The sequence below is a fragment of the Salminus brasiliensis genome, chromosome 17 (genome assembly GCF_030463535.1).
Source record: "Salminus brasiliensis chromosome 17, fSalBra1.hap2, whole genome shotgun sequence".
Lineage (NCBI taxonomy): Eukaryota > Metazoa > Chordata > Actinopteri > Characiformes > Bryconidae > Salminus > Salminus brasiliensis.
This window is the reverse complement of record NC_132894.1, coordinates 5,096,344-5,114,245: the sequence shown is the minus strand read 5'-3', so window position 1 is coordinate 5,114,245 and position 17,902 is coordinate 5,096,344. Positions and strand designations below refer to the sequence as shown.

The window sequence follows — 17,902 nt, the reverse complement described above, 5'->3', positions numbered from 1 at the left end:
TTTTATATTATTATTATTATTATCATCATCATCATCATCATCATTAAACTAAGAATCTGCATGTTGGTTAACTAATTCTAATTCAAAAATAGATTATAGCAGATACAGAATAATTCATAGTGGATACTGAATGTTTTATAATAGATACTAAACAAATCACAGTAGCTACTGGATAATTATTAGTGGATACTGAATATTTCATAGTGTATACATAATAAAAACACTGCTGAGTCCCAGATATATCACAGTGGATCCTAAATCATTTATTAGTTACTGAAGAATTAATCATGAAATCATGGATGTTTAATTTACAACAATTCACAATAAATACTGAACAAATCAGTAGATACGGACTAATTTATAAGGAATACTGACTAATTCACATGGCCTAATTAATATTTCATAGCGGATACTGACTAATTCATAGTGGATCCTTCATTTACATTAGATACTTAATATTTACATTAACTGTATTTAGCAGACGCTCTTACCCTTACAAAACATTTCATAGTGGAAACCAACTGATTCATAGTGAACACTAAATATTTTATAGTGGATACTAACAACTTTATAGCAGACACTGACTAATTCATAGTGGATCCTTCATTTACATTAGATACTTAATATTTCATAGTGGATACTGACTAACTCATAGTGGATCCTTCATTTACATTAGATACTTAATATTTACACTTACAGTATTTAGAACTGAGTAATTCATAGCGGATACTGACTAATTCATAGCAGATACTGACTAATTCATAGCAGATACTGACTAATTCATAGTGGATACTTAATTTACATTAGATATTTAATATTTGACAGTGAATACCAACTAATTCATAGTGGACACTAAATAATTAATAGTGGATTCTAACATTTTTATAGCAGACACTGAATAATTCATAGTGGACACTGAATAATTTTCCCTTTAATGTCAGGTATATGCATGGGGGGAAAAGGAACAGGTTGACCTACCTGCCCTCCGAGCTGCTTCATTAAAGGCTGGAGCTCACTAAACAGATCATAGCCTTGGTGGAAGAACGTCAGGTGGGCATACATGAAGGACAACATCTGCAGGAGGACAGGAGAGTGGTGTAGAGTGGTATTAAGACATGCTGAAACAAGTTTATAGGAGAATGTTTTTTAATAATTATCGAAGCCTAGAACACCTGCTTATCAGGTGAGGCAGGAGAAATGTACTTGCCGATTTAAGAATTTCCGATCGCCTCTTGGACTGGAGAACATTGATCTGGAAGGAGGGAGGGAGGAAAACTGGATTAAAGGTCTGCAGACTTTGGCTACTGGTTAGTAACACTGAATTCTTTATAAACTTTCCCTTCTGAAGCAGAAGTAGTGTGTCGGACATGCAAAACCAAAAGGATTGAGGTTCAGCATGTGACAAAATGGGGAACATTCAAACCAGCTTTGAACGACCTCAGTGGTCAGAGACACTTGTCAGATGCTTCTTTGTGATGATGAATGAAAGTGTGAGATCACAAAAACACCTTAAATCACCCAGTCTCCGAAAAATGTCCCCAACTGACCACCTACAACTGACTTTCCACTTTCAGAAAATAACGTCACTGTTGTTTTTATGCATCAGCTCATAAATCAGAAAACCTCAGATACTTAGAGCAGAGCAGAGAATGTATAGTACTTCCCAAATAATTCATACTGGATACCTAGTAGTTCATAGCAGATATGAATTATTAATTTATATTAGTTATCAAAGGCATAGTATATACTGGCTCATTTACAGTAGTTGAATAATTGGTGGTAAATACTGAGTAATTCATAGAGGTTACAAAACAACTCATAGTAGTTACTGAATAACTTCTACTGGATACTGAAAAATGCATAGTAGACAGTAAATGATTTATACTGGAAACTAAACATTTCATAGTACAAACCGGATTTCAAAAAAGTTTGGACACTAAACAAATTGTAAATAAAAACTGAATGCAATGATGTGGAGATGGCAAATGTCAATATTTTATTCGTAATAGAACATAGATGACAGATCAAAAGTTTAATCTGAGTAAATGTAACATTTTAAAGGAGAAATATGTTGATTCAAAATTTCATGGCGTCAACAAATCCCAAAAAAGTTGGGACAAGGCCATTTTTACCACTGTGTGGCATCCCCCCTTCTTACAACACTCAACAGACGTCTGGGTACAGAGGAGACCAGTTTCTCAAGTTTAGAAATAGGAATGCTCTCCCATTCATTTCTAATACAGGCCTCTAACTGTTCAATCGTCTTGGGCCTTCTTTGTCGCACCTTCCTCTTTATGATGCGCCAAATGTTCTCTATAGGTGAAAGATCTGGACTGCAGGCTGGCCATTTCAGTACCCGGATCCTTCTCCTACGTAGCCATGATGTTGTGATTGCTGCAGAATGTGGTCTGGCAGTAGATACTGAATAATTCATAGCAGATACTGAATATCATAGTAAATATTGAATAGTTTATACTGAATACTGAGTAATTCATATCAGTATCTAAATAATTCATAGTGAATACCAAGTAGTTTATAGTGAATTCTGAATATTTTATACTGGATACTGAGTAATTCATAGTGAATAGTGAATAATTCAGAATAGATATTGAGTAATTCACAGCACATATTGAACAGTGTATAGTTGATTGAATGAATATGGATATGTGGATGAATATGTTATGTTGGATACTGAGTAATTTGTAGAATAGTTAATTGTGGACACGAATTCATGTTACTAAACATTTATAATTACTAAACTTATAATTACTAAAATTATAATTACTATTATAGTTACTAAACCATTCATAGTAGATACTGAATTATTCTCCCCTTATGTCAGATACAGTCTGATGTTTGGGAAGGAGAATCCAGATTATCAATAAACCACAAAATGACAAACCTGAATTTCTGTATCTTAACCCTCTGTGCTCCGTGTCCTGGATCACTCTGCGCTCTGACCTCAGCTCAAGCGACAACTTTGCGGTATCGTACAAGTGTATCAGTTTGATACAAGATCAAGTATTCTATCTGGGTTCATTTTCTTTCTTTATTTATTAATTTTCCAGTCTTTTACTTCCTTTGTGATTTTACCAACTAAATAACTTGGAAGTTAAAAGCGCTACATTGACGAAAATCTGTACTAACATTAGAGATATGAGTAATATCATCAGTCAGTGGGGCTTTGACCCAAAAACCAGACCACGACGACAAGCCATCAGCTCAGCATCACGTTCATAAACCACAAGCCACAGAGATTAAAGAACTCTACGGGAAACATGCTGTGCTCTTAAACAGCCACCAGGGGGCGGGTGTGAGTCTACTTTCAGTACTGAAGAGCTGTGTCCTCTTCAGCAGCAGATGAGTGGAGATGAGCAGCTCTTCTGACAGAGCTACACTAATTAACTTTGCAGGCTGTTCCACACCATTTGAGTGTGAGGTCAACCCAAAGCAATTACATAAAATAGCCAAGAGCTGCAGCTACTTATAAAACAGACAGGGATGAGCTACAATGGACGTATGTGTGTGTGTGTCACTGTACACATCCCTACATTTTTATTTATTCTATATCATTGAAAAAATTCCCACTGTTTACAAAATATGTTGCATTAGGTGTTTAAAGATGGTTCTTCGAGCAATGCCATAGAGGAACCATCATATTTGGTTCCATAAAGAACAATGTGTGTGTCAGGAACCATTTCAAGATCCACAGAACCTTCATTTAATGTTTTCATTTCAGAAATGAAGATGTAGTCTTTGGCGTTACTGCATGTGGCTGAGCCACTCATTGTGTAACATCTAGCTGCTAATGCCTCTTCCTCTACTGAGTCATGCAACCGTGATCCATTGCACAATGTGGTGGAGCACATGGGTGGATACTGCAGGCTGGCATCAGTGAATCCTGAACACACCACAGCACCAAGTGTGTAATAAGATCTGAGATACTCAGTAGAGGCCGGTCAGTATTGAAGGACAGATGCAGGCATTTGACCAGGAAATGAATGTTAGAGTTAGCATGTCCATACTAGCAATACATACATACCTACCTTACCAGAGCTTCATCACTCCAGAGAACGCAGTTCCACTGCTCCACAGCCCAATGCTGGAGGGCTTTATACCCCTCTAGCCTACTTGGCATGGGGCATGGTGAACATGGTGAGCTCCTGAAAGCTTTGTGATATTGGTCAGTGCTTTTCTATGGAGATTATACAAGATGCATCAGCAATGGGTCCCCTTTAAGTACAATGTGCTACAAAGAAGTCTTTTTGGCCCCAGTTTGGACCCACAATTACTCAACCCATACATACACCAATTCCCCCCAACCCCCTCGCATGTGATGCCCCCAACACTAGTGTGGGCGGAACAACACATGTCCCCTCTGATGTGTGCACAGTCAAGCCGCTCATACTGATGCAATATCTCCGGGCAACCAACACGCCTATAGGGAAGCGCTGCATACCCGGCTCCAACACATCAGCCTGCAGCTAAGCGATGTGGGGAGAGAGTGCCATCGACCCACCAATGGAGAGAGCATTGCCAACTGCGGTCTCGGGGGGGGTGCAGCTGCTGATGGCTAGCAGAATGACTGGAATTCGAACCAGCGATCCTCCGATCATAGTGACAGCGCCTTAGTCTGCTAAACCACTTGGGGCCCAATAACCATTTTTAATAAAGAGATGTGAAAAGATCCTTAGAATTGACTTAACCCTTAAAAAGGTTTTTCACAATCATCTTTCTGTTCTTTATGAAACAAAAATGTGGTTCTTCTAAGGCCTTTGTAGCACTTCATTTGAAATGGTATACTATGTAAAGGTGCACCTATTGCTGATACATCTTATAGGATCTCCAGAAAAACGCTCTGGAGCACCCATAAATAAGCCCACCATAATCACCATACCAAATCCTGAGTGTGGGCTAGACAGGTATAAAGTCCTTCAGCATTGGGCTGTGGAGCAGTGGAACAGTGTTCTCCAGTGTGATAAAGCTCCACCCAGTAGCTGGAATTATTCATGATTTGGAGTAGCAGAATTAATCACCCAACTCCAGTACCAGACCTCACCGATGTTCTCATTAGGATGGATGCAATCAAATCCTTCTTACAGTAATGATTCAACATTTAGTGCAAAGCTGTTGTAAAAAGTGGGGGAACGGGGCGGGGCAAATGCCCTTAAAATACCCTTGATTTCAGAAGAAAAGCTGGAGGAGCAGGTGTCTACAGACTTTTGGACACTGTGAATGTCCGAGTGCAACCCATCTCCATTAGGTCTTACCTGGAGCACGTAGTCCAGGACGATATGGCGGAAGCACTTGCGTGTTGCAGTGAGGATATTGGTGGCCTCCTCCACTTCATGCTGCTTGTTCCGTGGAGCCTGAGCGTTCCTGATCAGTGCTGCCTCCTTCTCCTCACTCACTTTATCAAACTGCTTCTTGGACTCCTTGAACCTCCGCAGGTCCCTGGGGATCACAGAGGAACAGAGCAGTAGGAGAGCTTAGCTTACTGCAAAGAACCGTATGCACTTTCACCACTAGCTCAAAGCAGAATGGTAGCCTAGCGTAATTGACTCTCACTTCCAGGCAGTTGCTAAAGTGTTGCTTCATTCTCACAATGATGAAACTAGGGTTTTTGCTTTGTGGTAGCTAAGGTGTTGCTAGGTGGCTGCTATGGTGTCACTAGGTGGTTGCTACACAACTGCTTAGTGGGCACTATGGAGTTGCTTAGTGTTTGCTAGGTAGTTACTTTATGGTGATTATGGTGTTGCTAAGTGGTGGCTAAGAAGTTGCTATGATATTGCAAGGTGGTTGCTATCATGTTGCCAAGTGGTTGCTATGGAGTTGCTGAGTGGTTGCTAGGTTGTTATTAGGTAAATGCTAGGTAGTTAATTGGTGGATGTTAGTGTTGCTAAGTGTCGCTAGGCGGTTGCTATGCAGTTGCTTAAAGGGTGCTATGGGGTTGCTTAGTGATTGCTAGTTAGTTGCTATGATAATGCAATGTGGTTGGTTGTTAGGTGGTTGCTATAGAGTTGCTGAGGGGCTGCTAGGTAGTCACTAGGCAGATGCTAGGTAGTTACTTGGTGGATGTTATGATGTTACTAAGTAGTTGCTATGGTGGGTGCTATGGCATTGCTAGGTACTTGCTATGATAATGTTAAGTGGTTGCTATGGAGTTGCTGAGTGGTTCCTAGGTTGTCACTAGGCAGATGCTAGTTAGTCACTTTGTGGATGTTGTTGTGGATGGTGTTGCTAAGTGGTTGGATGGTGGGTGCTATGTTGTCGCTAGCAGGTTGCTATGCAGTTTCTATGCAGCTGCTTAAAGGGTGCTATGGGTTTGCTTAGTGATTGCTAGGTAGTTGCTATGGATTTGCTTAGTGGGTGCTGTAAAGTTGCTAGTTGAGGGGTTGCTAGGTTGTCAATAGGCAGATGCTAGGTAGCTACTTCGTGGATTTTATGATGTTGCTAAGTAGTTGCTATGGTGTTGCTAGGAGCTGTGGAGCTGCTTATTGGGTGCTACAGAGTTGCTTAGTTTATTACTTGGTGGTTTCTGTGCCAGTAAGAGGTTGCAAGATGGTTGCTATGGTATCTAAGGAGGTTGCTATGGAGCTGCTTAGTGGTTGCTATGGAATTAATTTGAAGTTGGTTGGGTGTTACTAATATATGTGTGTGATTGTGAAGAAAGAGGGGTGGCACGAATATTTGTTCCCCATTCCTGGGGGGGGGGGGGGTACATCTGCTTCATCACCACACTGCTGATTTAACAGTTAAATTCTAATTGGCGTCCAATATAAAAGAGAAATGACTGAAACATGTAATAAAAGTATTAGCTGGGCAGTGTGAGCGCTACTTACTCCTTCATGAAGGTCTGCAGCTGTGACTTTACTGAGCGCTGTGCTTGGTCAAACAAAATCTGCAAGTGGAAAGAATTCGGTCAGAGCAGCTGCGTTTCTGTTTCCTACGAGAAGTAAACAACATTTACGACGACTAATCTGGAATAAGTGATGCCCAGATTGGTCAAAGAACTATGGGAGGAATGTGTGGTTGGTCAGCGACTTAACTCAATAAGATTGTGTGTGTGTGTGTGTGTGTGTGTGTGTGTGTGTGTGAGATAAACCACAATCTGCACTTTCAGATCATGTGCTCCACTACATTCAATAGGAACGTTTAACTGCAGGTCAGCTGATTTTACTGCAGATCTAAACACTGACTCATTGCTTTCCAGAGCAAACACACGCGCACACACAGCTTGGTTTTCGACTTTTGTAAGCGCCTACAGTTTACAAATTTACAGCTATAAAGTAAAGTACAGCTACAGTTATAGATATTGCAATAAACCAATCAAACAAGAGCAATTTCCATATCTTATCACAGCTAATATAACAAGTGCTTCTCCAAATCCATCCCAGAATACCACCATTAATGACGACTGCAGTCTCCGAATTATTCAACCCCTTCATGACGAGCGTCTTTAGTACTTAGCAGAGCTCCTTCTGCTGCAAACCTGACGCATAGCCAGACACCAGCTTCTGGCAGCGTCCCGGAGGAATCTCAGCCCCGTCCTCATGGGCAGTGCCCTCCAGTTCACCAGTATTCTTGGGTTCTCGTGCTGCAACCGCCTCAATCAAACTGCACCAAAGATTTACTACAGCATTCAAGTCAGGCGACTGTGCCAGGCGACTACTCCAGAATCCTCCAGGACTTCTTCTGAAACCAAGCCTTGGTGGACTTTGAGGTATGCCTCATTGGATCACTGTCCTGTTGGAAGGTCCAACGACACCCAAGCTTTAGCTTCCTCACAGAGGGCCTGATGCTTTCTCTTAAGATTTCCTTGCCCTCCCTCCACACGCTGCAGGTTTCCAGCACCAGAGGAAGCAAAGCAGCCCCAAAGCATCACTGAGCCACTGCCATGCTTCATTCGTCCTCCTCCAGACATACTACTAATCCTCAAGCCTGAAAAGGTCCATTTCTTTTTTATTGCTTCACAGAACATAATCTCAAAACTTCTGTGAGTGTTTTGAATGGGTTTGAACAGATTGAAGTTTTCTTCTTTTCTTGCGCTTTGGTTCAGTGGAGGTGTTCGTCTTGGAGTTCGGGCATGGAGACCTTTAGGGTTTAGTAGGATACGGACTGGATAAGGTCTTTTGCATGTGCTGGAATTTTGATCGGATTTTATTGCAAGTGAATATGTAATTAGAAAAATATGTAATAAATAAGTCAATACATAGATTCATAATATTTTAAGTACTTATATGTAATATAATGGCCAATTTGCATTCCTGAGAATATATAAAGTATGTAAACAGTTTTTTTCTGATTTTCATTCTCTTCTACTGTATTTTTGCTGTGGAACCTTGAGCACTAAACTCCACAGAGCAGACGAGGTATAAATAAGCTTCTTTAAATATGAGTGTACTTCTGAAAACTAGAGCAGAAATGAGAAGAAAAGGAATCTCTCACACACACACACACACACACACACACACACACACACACACACACACACACACACACACACACACACACACACACACACAGCTCTGGTTCTCTTACTGTATGGTAGTTGATCATTTCCTGTAGACTCTCAGCAAACTTGGTCAGACTGGACTGTTGAGAGACAAACACACAGTACAGCCACGTTAGATACAGACACACAGCTCAAAGTGCCTTCAAAGAACTTGATACACATCTCAACACCAGAAGACATTTCTCGTGTTACTCTTAGTCGGTCAGTCGAGCAGAAATTTGAATTCACTGCTGTTTTTAAAACATCCAGTCAAAACCATGAATCTGCCCACAACTGTGAAACTGTGATCACCAACTGTGTTACCAACCATGGTAACAGGGCTGGGCGATATGGGAAAAATACTATATCACGATATTTAAAGACTTCGTAATACACAATATTTATCACAATACATGTGAATCACAGACTAAAAACATCAGTATCTACAGATTCTTATAAACTACTATTCAGATCCTCCCTGTACTGAATACAGTGATTTATACTCAACATCTGCTGCTCTTCATCTAATGAACCCAGTCTAATTACACTGTTAGTAATGAAACCTGCAGCTGATCAGTGTTTATTAAGCACTAACAGTCTCCTCCATATGCTGAGAAACGTGTATTATCACAATAAAAAAAAAATATCACAATATAATAAAATATCCTCATATTTCATATTGCCCAGCTCTACATAGACCTTCAACAAATTCACTTTTAACTTTTATATAATTGTTTGTGTACAAATGTAGATCTGTTTACTTTCACTTACACTTATATAGTGTTTATAGTATATATGTTATACTTTAAGTATATAGTGTATAGTAGAGTAGTGCCTTTAATTTATATAGCACCCACAAGTTTTAATCTTTGATTTTAGCAGCAGCTTGGGAAAAAAAGCAAATCATCATTTAAGGGAAACCCAACATTAATAAGATTGAGTGTTGAAGATCAACAAATCTAAACAACTACAACTCAATCAGCACTAAACCACTGTAGGGGGTTTTCCTCACTTCACTGACAAGAGAAACTCCACAGTGTCCCCAAACTTTTGACCGGTTATGTACTTCATTCAGGAGTTCACTTTCAAATCCTGCAGACAAGAGTGAAACACGCTTCTGAATCATAAAGGCCTCGAAGTCTTGTAGACGTATACGGAAATGCTTGTGTAGGTTCTGCTGGTTTACATAGCTGAGTTACAATGGATCACAGTCACAATGGAGCTTTCACAGCAAAGCATTCTTTCTAAACAGCATCTCAGGGGACACGCAGTGAAGGAAATATGCTGACGGGAATGCTGGAGACAGCTGTGTGAGAATCCAAAATATAAACATTAACCAAGCATCTGCTGAGACCCCATGACTAGAAAACGCTCTTCTTAAAAAATAGAAAACAGTGGCACAATGTTGTGCAATGGATCTGTTTGTGTATTTGTGTGTGTCTGTGTAACTTTAGTGTGTTATTAAGTCAATGTGATGAAGATAAGGCTATATTATTTAATTATGAACATTAGGCTTTATTAGTGTGTTATAAACTCAGTGTGATGAACATTAGGCTACATTAGTGTGATATAAACTCAGTGTGATGAACATTAGGCTACATTAGTGTGTTATAAACTCAGTGTGATGAACACTGGGTTATATTAGTGTGTTATAAACTCAGTATGAAGAACATTAGGCTATATTAGTGTGTTATAAACTCAGTGTGATGAACATTAGGCTTTATTAGTGTGTTATAAACTCAGTATGATGAACATTAGGCTTCATTAGTGTGTTATAAACTCAGTATGATGAACATTAGGCTTCATTAGTGTGTTATAAACTCAGTATGATGAACATTAGGCTTTATTAGTGTGTTATAAACTCAGTATGATGAACATTAGGCTTTATTAGTGTGTTATAAACTCAGTATGATGAACATTAGGCTTTATTAGTGTGTTATAAACTCAGTATGATGAACATTAGGCTTCATTAGTGTGTTATAAACTCAGTGTGATGAACATTAGGCTACATTAGTGTGATATAAACTCAGTGTGATAAACATTAGGCTACATTAGTGTGATATAAACTCAGTGTGATGAACATTAGGCTATATTAGTGTGTTATGAACTCAGTATGATGAACATTAGGCTTCATTAGTGTGTTATAAACTCAGTATGATGAACATTAGGCTTTATTAGTGTGTTATAAACTCAGTATGATGAACATTAGGCTTTATTAGTGTGTTATAAACTCAGTATGATGAACATTAGGCTTCATTAGTGTGATATAAACTCAGTGTGATAAACATTAGGCTACATTAGTGTGATATAAACTCAGTGTGATGAACATTAGGCTATATTAGTGTGTTATGAACTCAGTATGATGAACATTAGGCTATATTTGTGTTATAAACTCAGTGTGATAAACATTAGGCTACATTAGTGTGATATAAACTCAGTGTGATGAACATTAGGCTTCATTAGTGTGATATAAACTCAGTGTGATGAACACTGGGTTATATTAGTGTGTTATAAACTCAGTGTGATAAACATTAGGCTACATTAGTGTGATATAAACTCAGTGTGATGAACACTGGGTTATATTAGTGTGTTATAAACTCAGTATGATGAACATTAGGCTTTATTAGTGTGTTATAAACTCAGTATGATGAACATTAGGCTTCATTAGTGTGTTATAAACTCAGTATGATGAACATTAGGCTTTATTAGTGTGTTATAAACTCAGTATGATGAACATTAGGCTTTACTAGTGTGTTATAAACTCAGTATGATGAACATTAGGCTTTACTAGTGTGTTATAAACTCAGTGTGATGAACATTAGGCCTTTTATTTTGGTACTAATCACTGTAACACCTGGTACTGGTATTATGGTCAAAATTCTGGTATAATGACAGCCCTTCCCCTGAAATGCAGCTGTGTGTGTGTGTGATAAGCAGCATTCTTCATCACTATCAGTCTTTCAGCAAGGTCACTCACCTCAATGACCTCATCTTTTGCTGACTGCTGAGCTAACTCTCTGATGCCGCTCACGAACTGCCTGTTGGCCGTGTTGTAGGCTTTTCCAGCATCGATCATTCCAATGCAGAGTTTCACAAGCTACAACAAACAGAGAGACAAGAAGAGGGTAAAGAACAACGGATATAGAGCGGATATAGATATATATATGAGCAATATCTCATCTGCAAGGGTTTTGGTGTCAAACACCACTGATGTTTTTATCAACAACCAAAAAAAAGGTTTGAGTAATTTCCTGGGGGGTTCAGAATGTTTAGAAAGACTTTAAAGAAAATAAAAATGAACGTTTAGTTCACTTCGTGGGAAACAGTCTTTCTCTGGTTACCATTTCCAGTATTGTGCAAGATTTTAGGAGAAACAGAACAAAACAGTCAAATCAAAAGCAGCTCCATCAGGTTTGTAGGACATTCCCTTAGTTGAGAGCAGCGGCATTTAGGAAGCATGGGCTCATGAACTTATATATACTAAATACTAAACTAAACAAAGGGCAGTATTCTTTCAGTAAAATGGATCAACAACATGTTTTCAAAAGTATTTCATAGAAAACAACATTCCTTTAAAACAGAAGTGGGGAGTCTGAGGGGTTTCCGTTGTGGAAGAGTAACAGAGGCTGCCTCTTCAGATGAGCTAATGCGTGAAGGAGACAACTGAACCACTGATAGTCTTGATATTAATGAAAAAGTATTTTCTCCTCAGCGGATGACGTGCCCAAATATACTACATTTTGGCTCCTGTGTGGCGCAGCAGTCTAAGCATTGGGAGCAATGGGAGTTAACAACATAACTGGGGCTCTGAGTGGCTTAGTGGCCTGCACTGCATATGGCCCCCGGGTTGCGAGTGTGAATCCAGAGCCACGTCACTTTGCCAAAAAGCTAGCAGTCCCCTTCTGCCACAATATTTAGTGTTAGTGTAGATTTAACATATAAACATTTAGTTCAGAACTCAAAACTGTATCAAATATAAAAAATATATATATAAAAATTTAAAAATAAAAATAACGGAAGTAATGGAAGGTGTTGTACTACTGTACCACTCACTGCAGTCCGTAGTTCCAAATCAGGGGTGGTCATAATATTCTGATATAAATGTGTATATCAAATTATGTTAGCTACATTACCTTTTATAGCTTTTCGTAGTGTAAAGCTAAAAAAGCCAACTTTACACATCAAACATGTCTTAATATACATCCAACTTTATACACCAAACTATGTCCTTAATATCTGAGCAAATTTGCACTATTAGGGGGCTATACTGGCTCTGGAACATTGGTGCTATGCCCTTAACAGTGCCTGTGTGTGTGTGTATGTGCAATTTGTTGGAGTTCTGAACTCCTCAAGGCCTGAGAGAATATCCTTCCTCAGCATGAGGGGGAAGTGACACCAGTGTGGCGTGAGTCACTCAGGGTGGGCCTGAAAACCATGCAAACAATGACCTGAGGGTATTTCACAAAGCAGGATTACTCAGTAAAGCTGCGTAACTTTAAGTGAGAACCGTCTAACATGCTGACTGAGAACTGCAGCAAAGAGGGACAAACTGTCCATGAACGGCCTTGATTTCTGGAAGTGTCTTCAGAAGTAGGTGTCTGTGTACATGCTTTTTGGAATACTGTGAGTTTACGGTTACTGTAGCTGATCTGTTAAAGCACCATTTATCAGCCACCTTTTGCCCCAGCAATAGAAAGGGACCACTGAAAGACCACCAACGACCAGATAGTACAAGTTAATGTTTGTATGAAGAGGTTTCCGAGTGTGTGGAAAACCTGAAGCAGTAGAAGGTGTATGGTCATGTTGAGAATCCCACCTTATCGAGTTTGGACTCCAGCTCACACACATCTCCTTCCACTTCCTCAACAGTGGCTCTGTAAAAAAATAAAAATAATAATAATAATAAATAAATAATAATATATTTTTAGACCATCATAACCTAACACACACACTTCCTGTTAGGCCTGGAGCATATAATGAGTTTTATGGGCATGTCCACAAGGGGGTCCAAGCCACAAAGGGGGTCCCTTGGGCAATAATATGAAAAGAAAAGATGTACGGATCATTGTTTTTGGGGCCGAAACAGGATCACCGATAGTCTTTCAGCAGATTGGCCGATCGTCGGTAGCGACTGAGGGTGGGGCTGGATGCTACATTAACCTTTCCAGCCAAACTTGGTAATGCAATCTGGTTTCCCACTGGCACAACGGTCCAGTCGGTTTGCCCTGTGGTCAGAAGATCAGGGGTTTGAACCCCGGCAATGCTATGCCTAACAAAAGATTATCTATTATCTATGCATTATCTACAGTATTCTCGCCAATATCAATAAAACCGTATGTCAGCCATTTCAGCCAGTATCAGCTGCCAAAACCAACTTAGCAGTGGAGGAGTCCAAACGTTTGAGTGACTCTGGAGTGTCTCCCCTGACCAAAGGGTCTCAGACAGTCATGGCATGTTCAGTCAAAACCAAAACACACTCAGCCAACATGAGTAAACCCTGTCTGGCCACCCGAAGCCTGTGTGTAAGAGTGTATGGCACAGTGAAATAGGATTTAGGCCAAAATTCCAGCAGCATCAAATCTCTCCCTCACACACAGACACACACACGCCAACACATCAAAGCATGAGGCCTGCGAACATCCTGGCAGGAGCCATGTGTTTACACCACCCAGTTCTAAAAATGTCTTAATTAGGAAGGGAAAGCGGAGTGCGTCAGGACAGAACCCTCCCACAGCAGCTGAATGAGGCTAAACCTGATAATTAACTCCCTCACTAACGGATGTCTGGAACAATGTTTAATAAAAATATCAAATTATTACCATTTTCTGAAGTGCAGATCTGTATTTTGCTATTTTGTCTGAATAAAAAGCAACAATTAAAAGTATTTAATGCTAATAAAATAAATATTTGACTGAATTCTGATGCAATAATTTGATATTTTCATAAATTGCACTCTTAATAAAAGGTTCCTCAAGGGTTCTTTAGTAAAGGTAGTGGTTGTATATTGAACTATGACAACTCAAATAGTCTTTTGGATGCTTAAAAGGTTCTATATGTGGTTAAAAGGTTCTTCACATTAGTGGTAGAACCATGTTCCACATACCAATTTGGTACTGTCAAATAACCCACCACGTTCATAGCTCCCCTCGGCACCAGCAATGCTCCTAACACTAGGAGGGTGAGGACTTATCACACGTCTCCTCCCATACATGCAAATCCAGCCACCGCCTCTCATTAAACTTCTGCCGATGTGGCATCGCCGGGCCGCCGCCATGCTGGGAGGAACGTGCCGGGTCCCCAGCTCCTCCACAAAAGCGAACAGCTAACATCACTTATAAAGTGATAAGGAGCGAGATCGCCACCTACCCACCCGGAGAGAGCGGACAACTGCGCGCTCTCTGACTCCGGCCGCTGATGGTGAAGCAGCATGGCCCGAGATTTATACTCGTGACCCCCAGGCTACGGTGGCAGTGCAAAAGACCGCTGGGGCACTCTTAGCCCTGGATACCCATTTGTCAAGAGTTCTTTAATAAAGACAGTAGTTCTATATAAACCCACTATCACGACAGTTCAAAGATCCCTCTGGCTGCTTAAATGGTTTAATAAGTGATTTCAAAAGAAGATACTGTGAAGTATTTGAACTGCTTTCTCGTTATGTAGAGCAATATTTTTATTTCTGACTGATATACAGCTCTGGAGAAAATGAAGAGACCACCCTACATGATCAGTTTCTCTGGTTTTACTATTAATAGGCAGTGTGTTAAGGGACATTAACATTTGCGTTGTATTTCATAAACCATGGATAATATTTGCCCTAAATTCCAAATAAAAATATTTGCTCAACTGCTCAAAAACAACTGCTCAAATAATGCAAAGAAATTATTATAACTATTATAATGCAAAGAATATGAAAAATCACTATGGTAAAATAACCTCGACAGCCAATCACAGCTCTCATGTCTTGGCTGGCTATCCACTAGTTTTTCACATTGCTGTGGGTGACTTTGTGCCATTCATAGTCTGCCAATTCAGCTAACTCAGCTTTGTTTGATTAAATGCCTGGAATAAAACGGCTGCCATAGAGATGCAAATTTAAGAAAAATATATAAAGTGGACCTGTATATTGCAATATTTTGATATGTTCCTGAATTACGAAGCATTATTTTGGTATTCTGCTGAAATATGGCTAAATGTTATGACACTAGAACGGTCATCAGAAAGCATTTTGCAAATTGGCACCAGAAATGAAGGTTAGGTTTTACACATTAGACTGTGCAGCACTGTATGAGGCAGGTGCAAATGCCACATGGCTCACAGCTGGCTGAGCAGGGTGGAGGATGATGAGGCTCCAGGCTCCAGAATGCACTGGAAAATATGGCTGGACTAGGGTTAGCCCTGAAACAGCCCTGAATGTCCTGGAAAAGTCCATTCCAGTTTTTTTTTAATTCACCAAAAAACACCCCTTAGAATCAAACAAGCAAAAGGTTGCGGTCCTATGCAGAACCTAAACCTCCCGTTGGCTGCTCCGATGGTTCTAAACATGGTGAAAAGGTTCTTCACATTGATGGAGATACTGAGGTTCTATACTGCACCAGAATAGGTTTCACTGCATTGAAAACGCAGCCCAGGCTGAAACACGCCTCATAATTGAATGGGTGGAGTGAACAGGTGGGGCTAAACTGCTGTAGGCTGAATATGTAGACGTGAATATGTAAACGTGCTGGTTTTCATGACCACAAAAAACAATGAATTTCTGCAGCTCACTTTCCTTAAATAGGGCTGAAACTCCTCAGCTCCTCAAGAAACTGGAGTAACAGGGTGAACCAGACGCCTTAACGTTAGCATTTAGAGCAAATTAGTGTGCTTGCTAGTTAAGATGAAGGCTAGTACCACATGTATGTTAGTTCTACATGCTATATTTAATGGCTAATGAAGAAAGTAAATCAACTTTACGGCTTGTTATGATGTCCCAAAGTTAGCCAAGCTTTGCTCTAGAACAACCGTGACCTCTCATATACAACCACACATCACTACTCCCCTCATACTGACACAAAAATACCCCAGAAAGTAAAATATCAGATGCCGCAGAGTCCTGAATTAACAGCGGTTAGAGCTCCGGGTTGTGGGTTCGATACCCGGTCTGTGTGCTCACTACCCTTAGTTCACTAGTGTGTGTGTTCACTACCACAGATGGGTCAAATGTGGAGGACACATTTCGTGTACATAGTACTTTTACCAGTATGATATCTAGGCCTGATAATAATAATAATAATAAATCATAATAATTATTATTATTATTATGATGATGACTATTATTATTATTATTATTATTATTATTACTACTACGTTTTGGACACAGATGGAATTTGGGTTCCGCCTTTAAGCCGTTCGTGCAGTGAACACACACACAGTGACAGTGAGCACATTTGCCCAGAGCGGTGGGCAGCCGTCGCTGTGGCACCCAAAGAGCAAGAAGGTTTAAGGGCCTTGCTTAAGTGCCCAGCAGTGGCAGTTTGGAATATCAGTGGTTAGAGCAACCCTGTCATCAATAGCTCCACGCTCTCACCACTGAGCCACCAATGCTCCCTATTACAATAATAATGACAATAATATACAATTATTATTATTATTATTATTATTTCACATATTTTCCAATAACTCGACTATCCAATATACACTTCTGATTAATCAGTAGAATACTTGATTATTAAAATAATAATCAATAGCTGCAGCCCTAGTAAGGAACCATAACTTCGCTTACACACTACGTCACACATTCATCTCAGACAGCAATGCAGTCCAGGCCGTTTTGTCAAGTCTAGTGTTTCCCCTGCATGCTCCACTCAGATTTACTGTCCAAGTAAAGAAGTGTAACGCCGGATTTAGCATCTGCATTCTTCTCTCTGATTGACAACGACACCATCCAGATGTTTTCACCATCCTTAACTCTGGGGTAAACAAAGGCTGAGCCAAAGCGCTGCAGCAGGAATCATCAACTCGCTGTCCTGCCGGGCCCGGGACTGCAGCTGTTTACATAGTGGCCAGTCAGCCTGGCATTTAAACACCGGCAACTAGTAAAACATTAGATTAATAAACCATTTAGCGGCCAGATCTGAATCTGAATCTGTTCACACTGCTCTATTCCCTTAACACACAAGCATGGAGCATAAATAAACAAACGGCGTTTGCTGGACTCCAAATGTGAACGCTTATCTCGACTGTTACATTCACTGCAGCGCTGCTTCTCAATACAGCTCTGAACAAAAGAGGCAGAGACACGAAGACAATTACCAGTTCTAATAATACGCAATAATATATATAATATATAACAAAAGTGGGATAAACCGTTTCTTTACTGCCTCTTGATTTCAGACGAAACGATGAATGAGCAGGTGTCTTAATACTTTT

General features: G+C 40.0%; 1 protein-coding gene across 3 annotated transcripts in view; it reads right to left on the bottom strand.

Moving 5' to 3' along the window:
- acap2b (ArfGAP with coiled-coil, ankyrin repeat and PH domains 2b) overlaps positions 1 to 17,902 on the bottom strand; it is a 63,581-nt gene that overhangs the window by 33,103 nt on the left and 12,576 nt on the right. For all 3 annotated transcript variants that reach the window (XM_072661212.1, XM_072661211.1, XM_072661213.1), the window contains exons 2-8: positions 13,311 to 13,368; positions 11,472 to 11,591; positions 8,542 to 8,595; positions 6,843 to 6,901; positions 5,271 to 5,454; positions 1,208 to 1,252; positions 979 to 1,074 (exon numbers count right to left, since the gene is read on the bottom strand). In XM_072661212.1, coding sequence (XP_072517313.1) covers positions 979 to 1,074; positions 1,208 to 1,252; positions 5,271 to 5,454; positions 6,843 to 6,901; positions 8,542 to 8,595; positions 11,472 to 11,591; positions 13,311 to 13,368 — 616 coding nt within the window. The remainder of the gene's footprint in view (positions 1 to 978; positions 1,075 to 1,207; positions 1,253 to 5,270; positions 5,455 to 6,842; positions 6,902 to 8,541; positions 8,596 to 11,471; positions 11,592 to 13,310; positions 13,369 to 17,902) is intronic.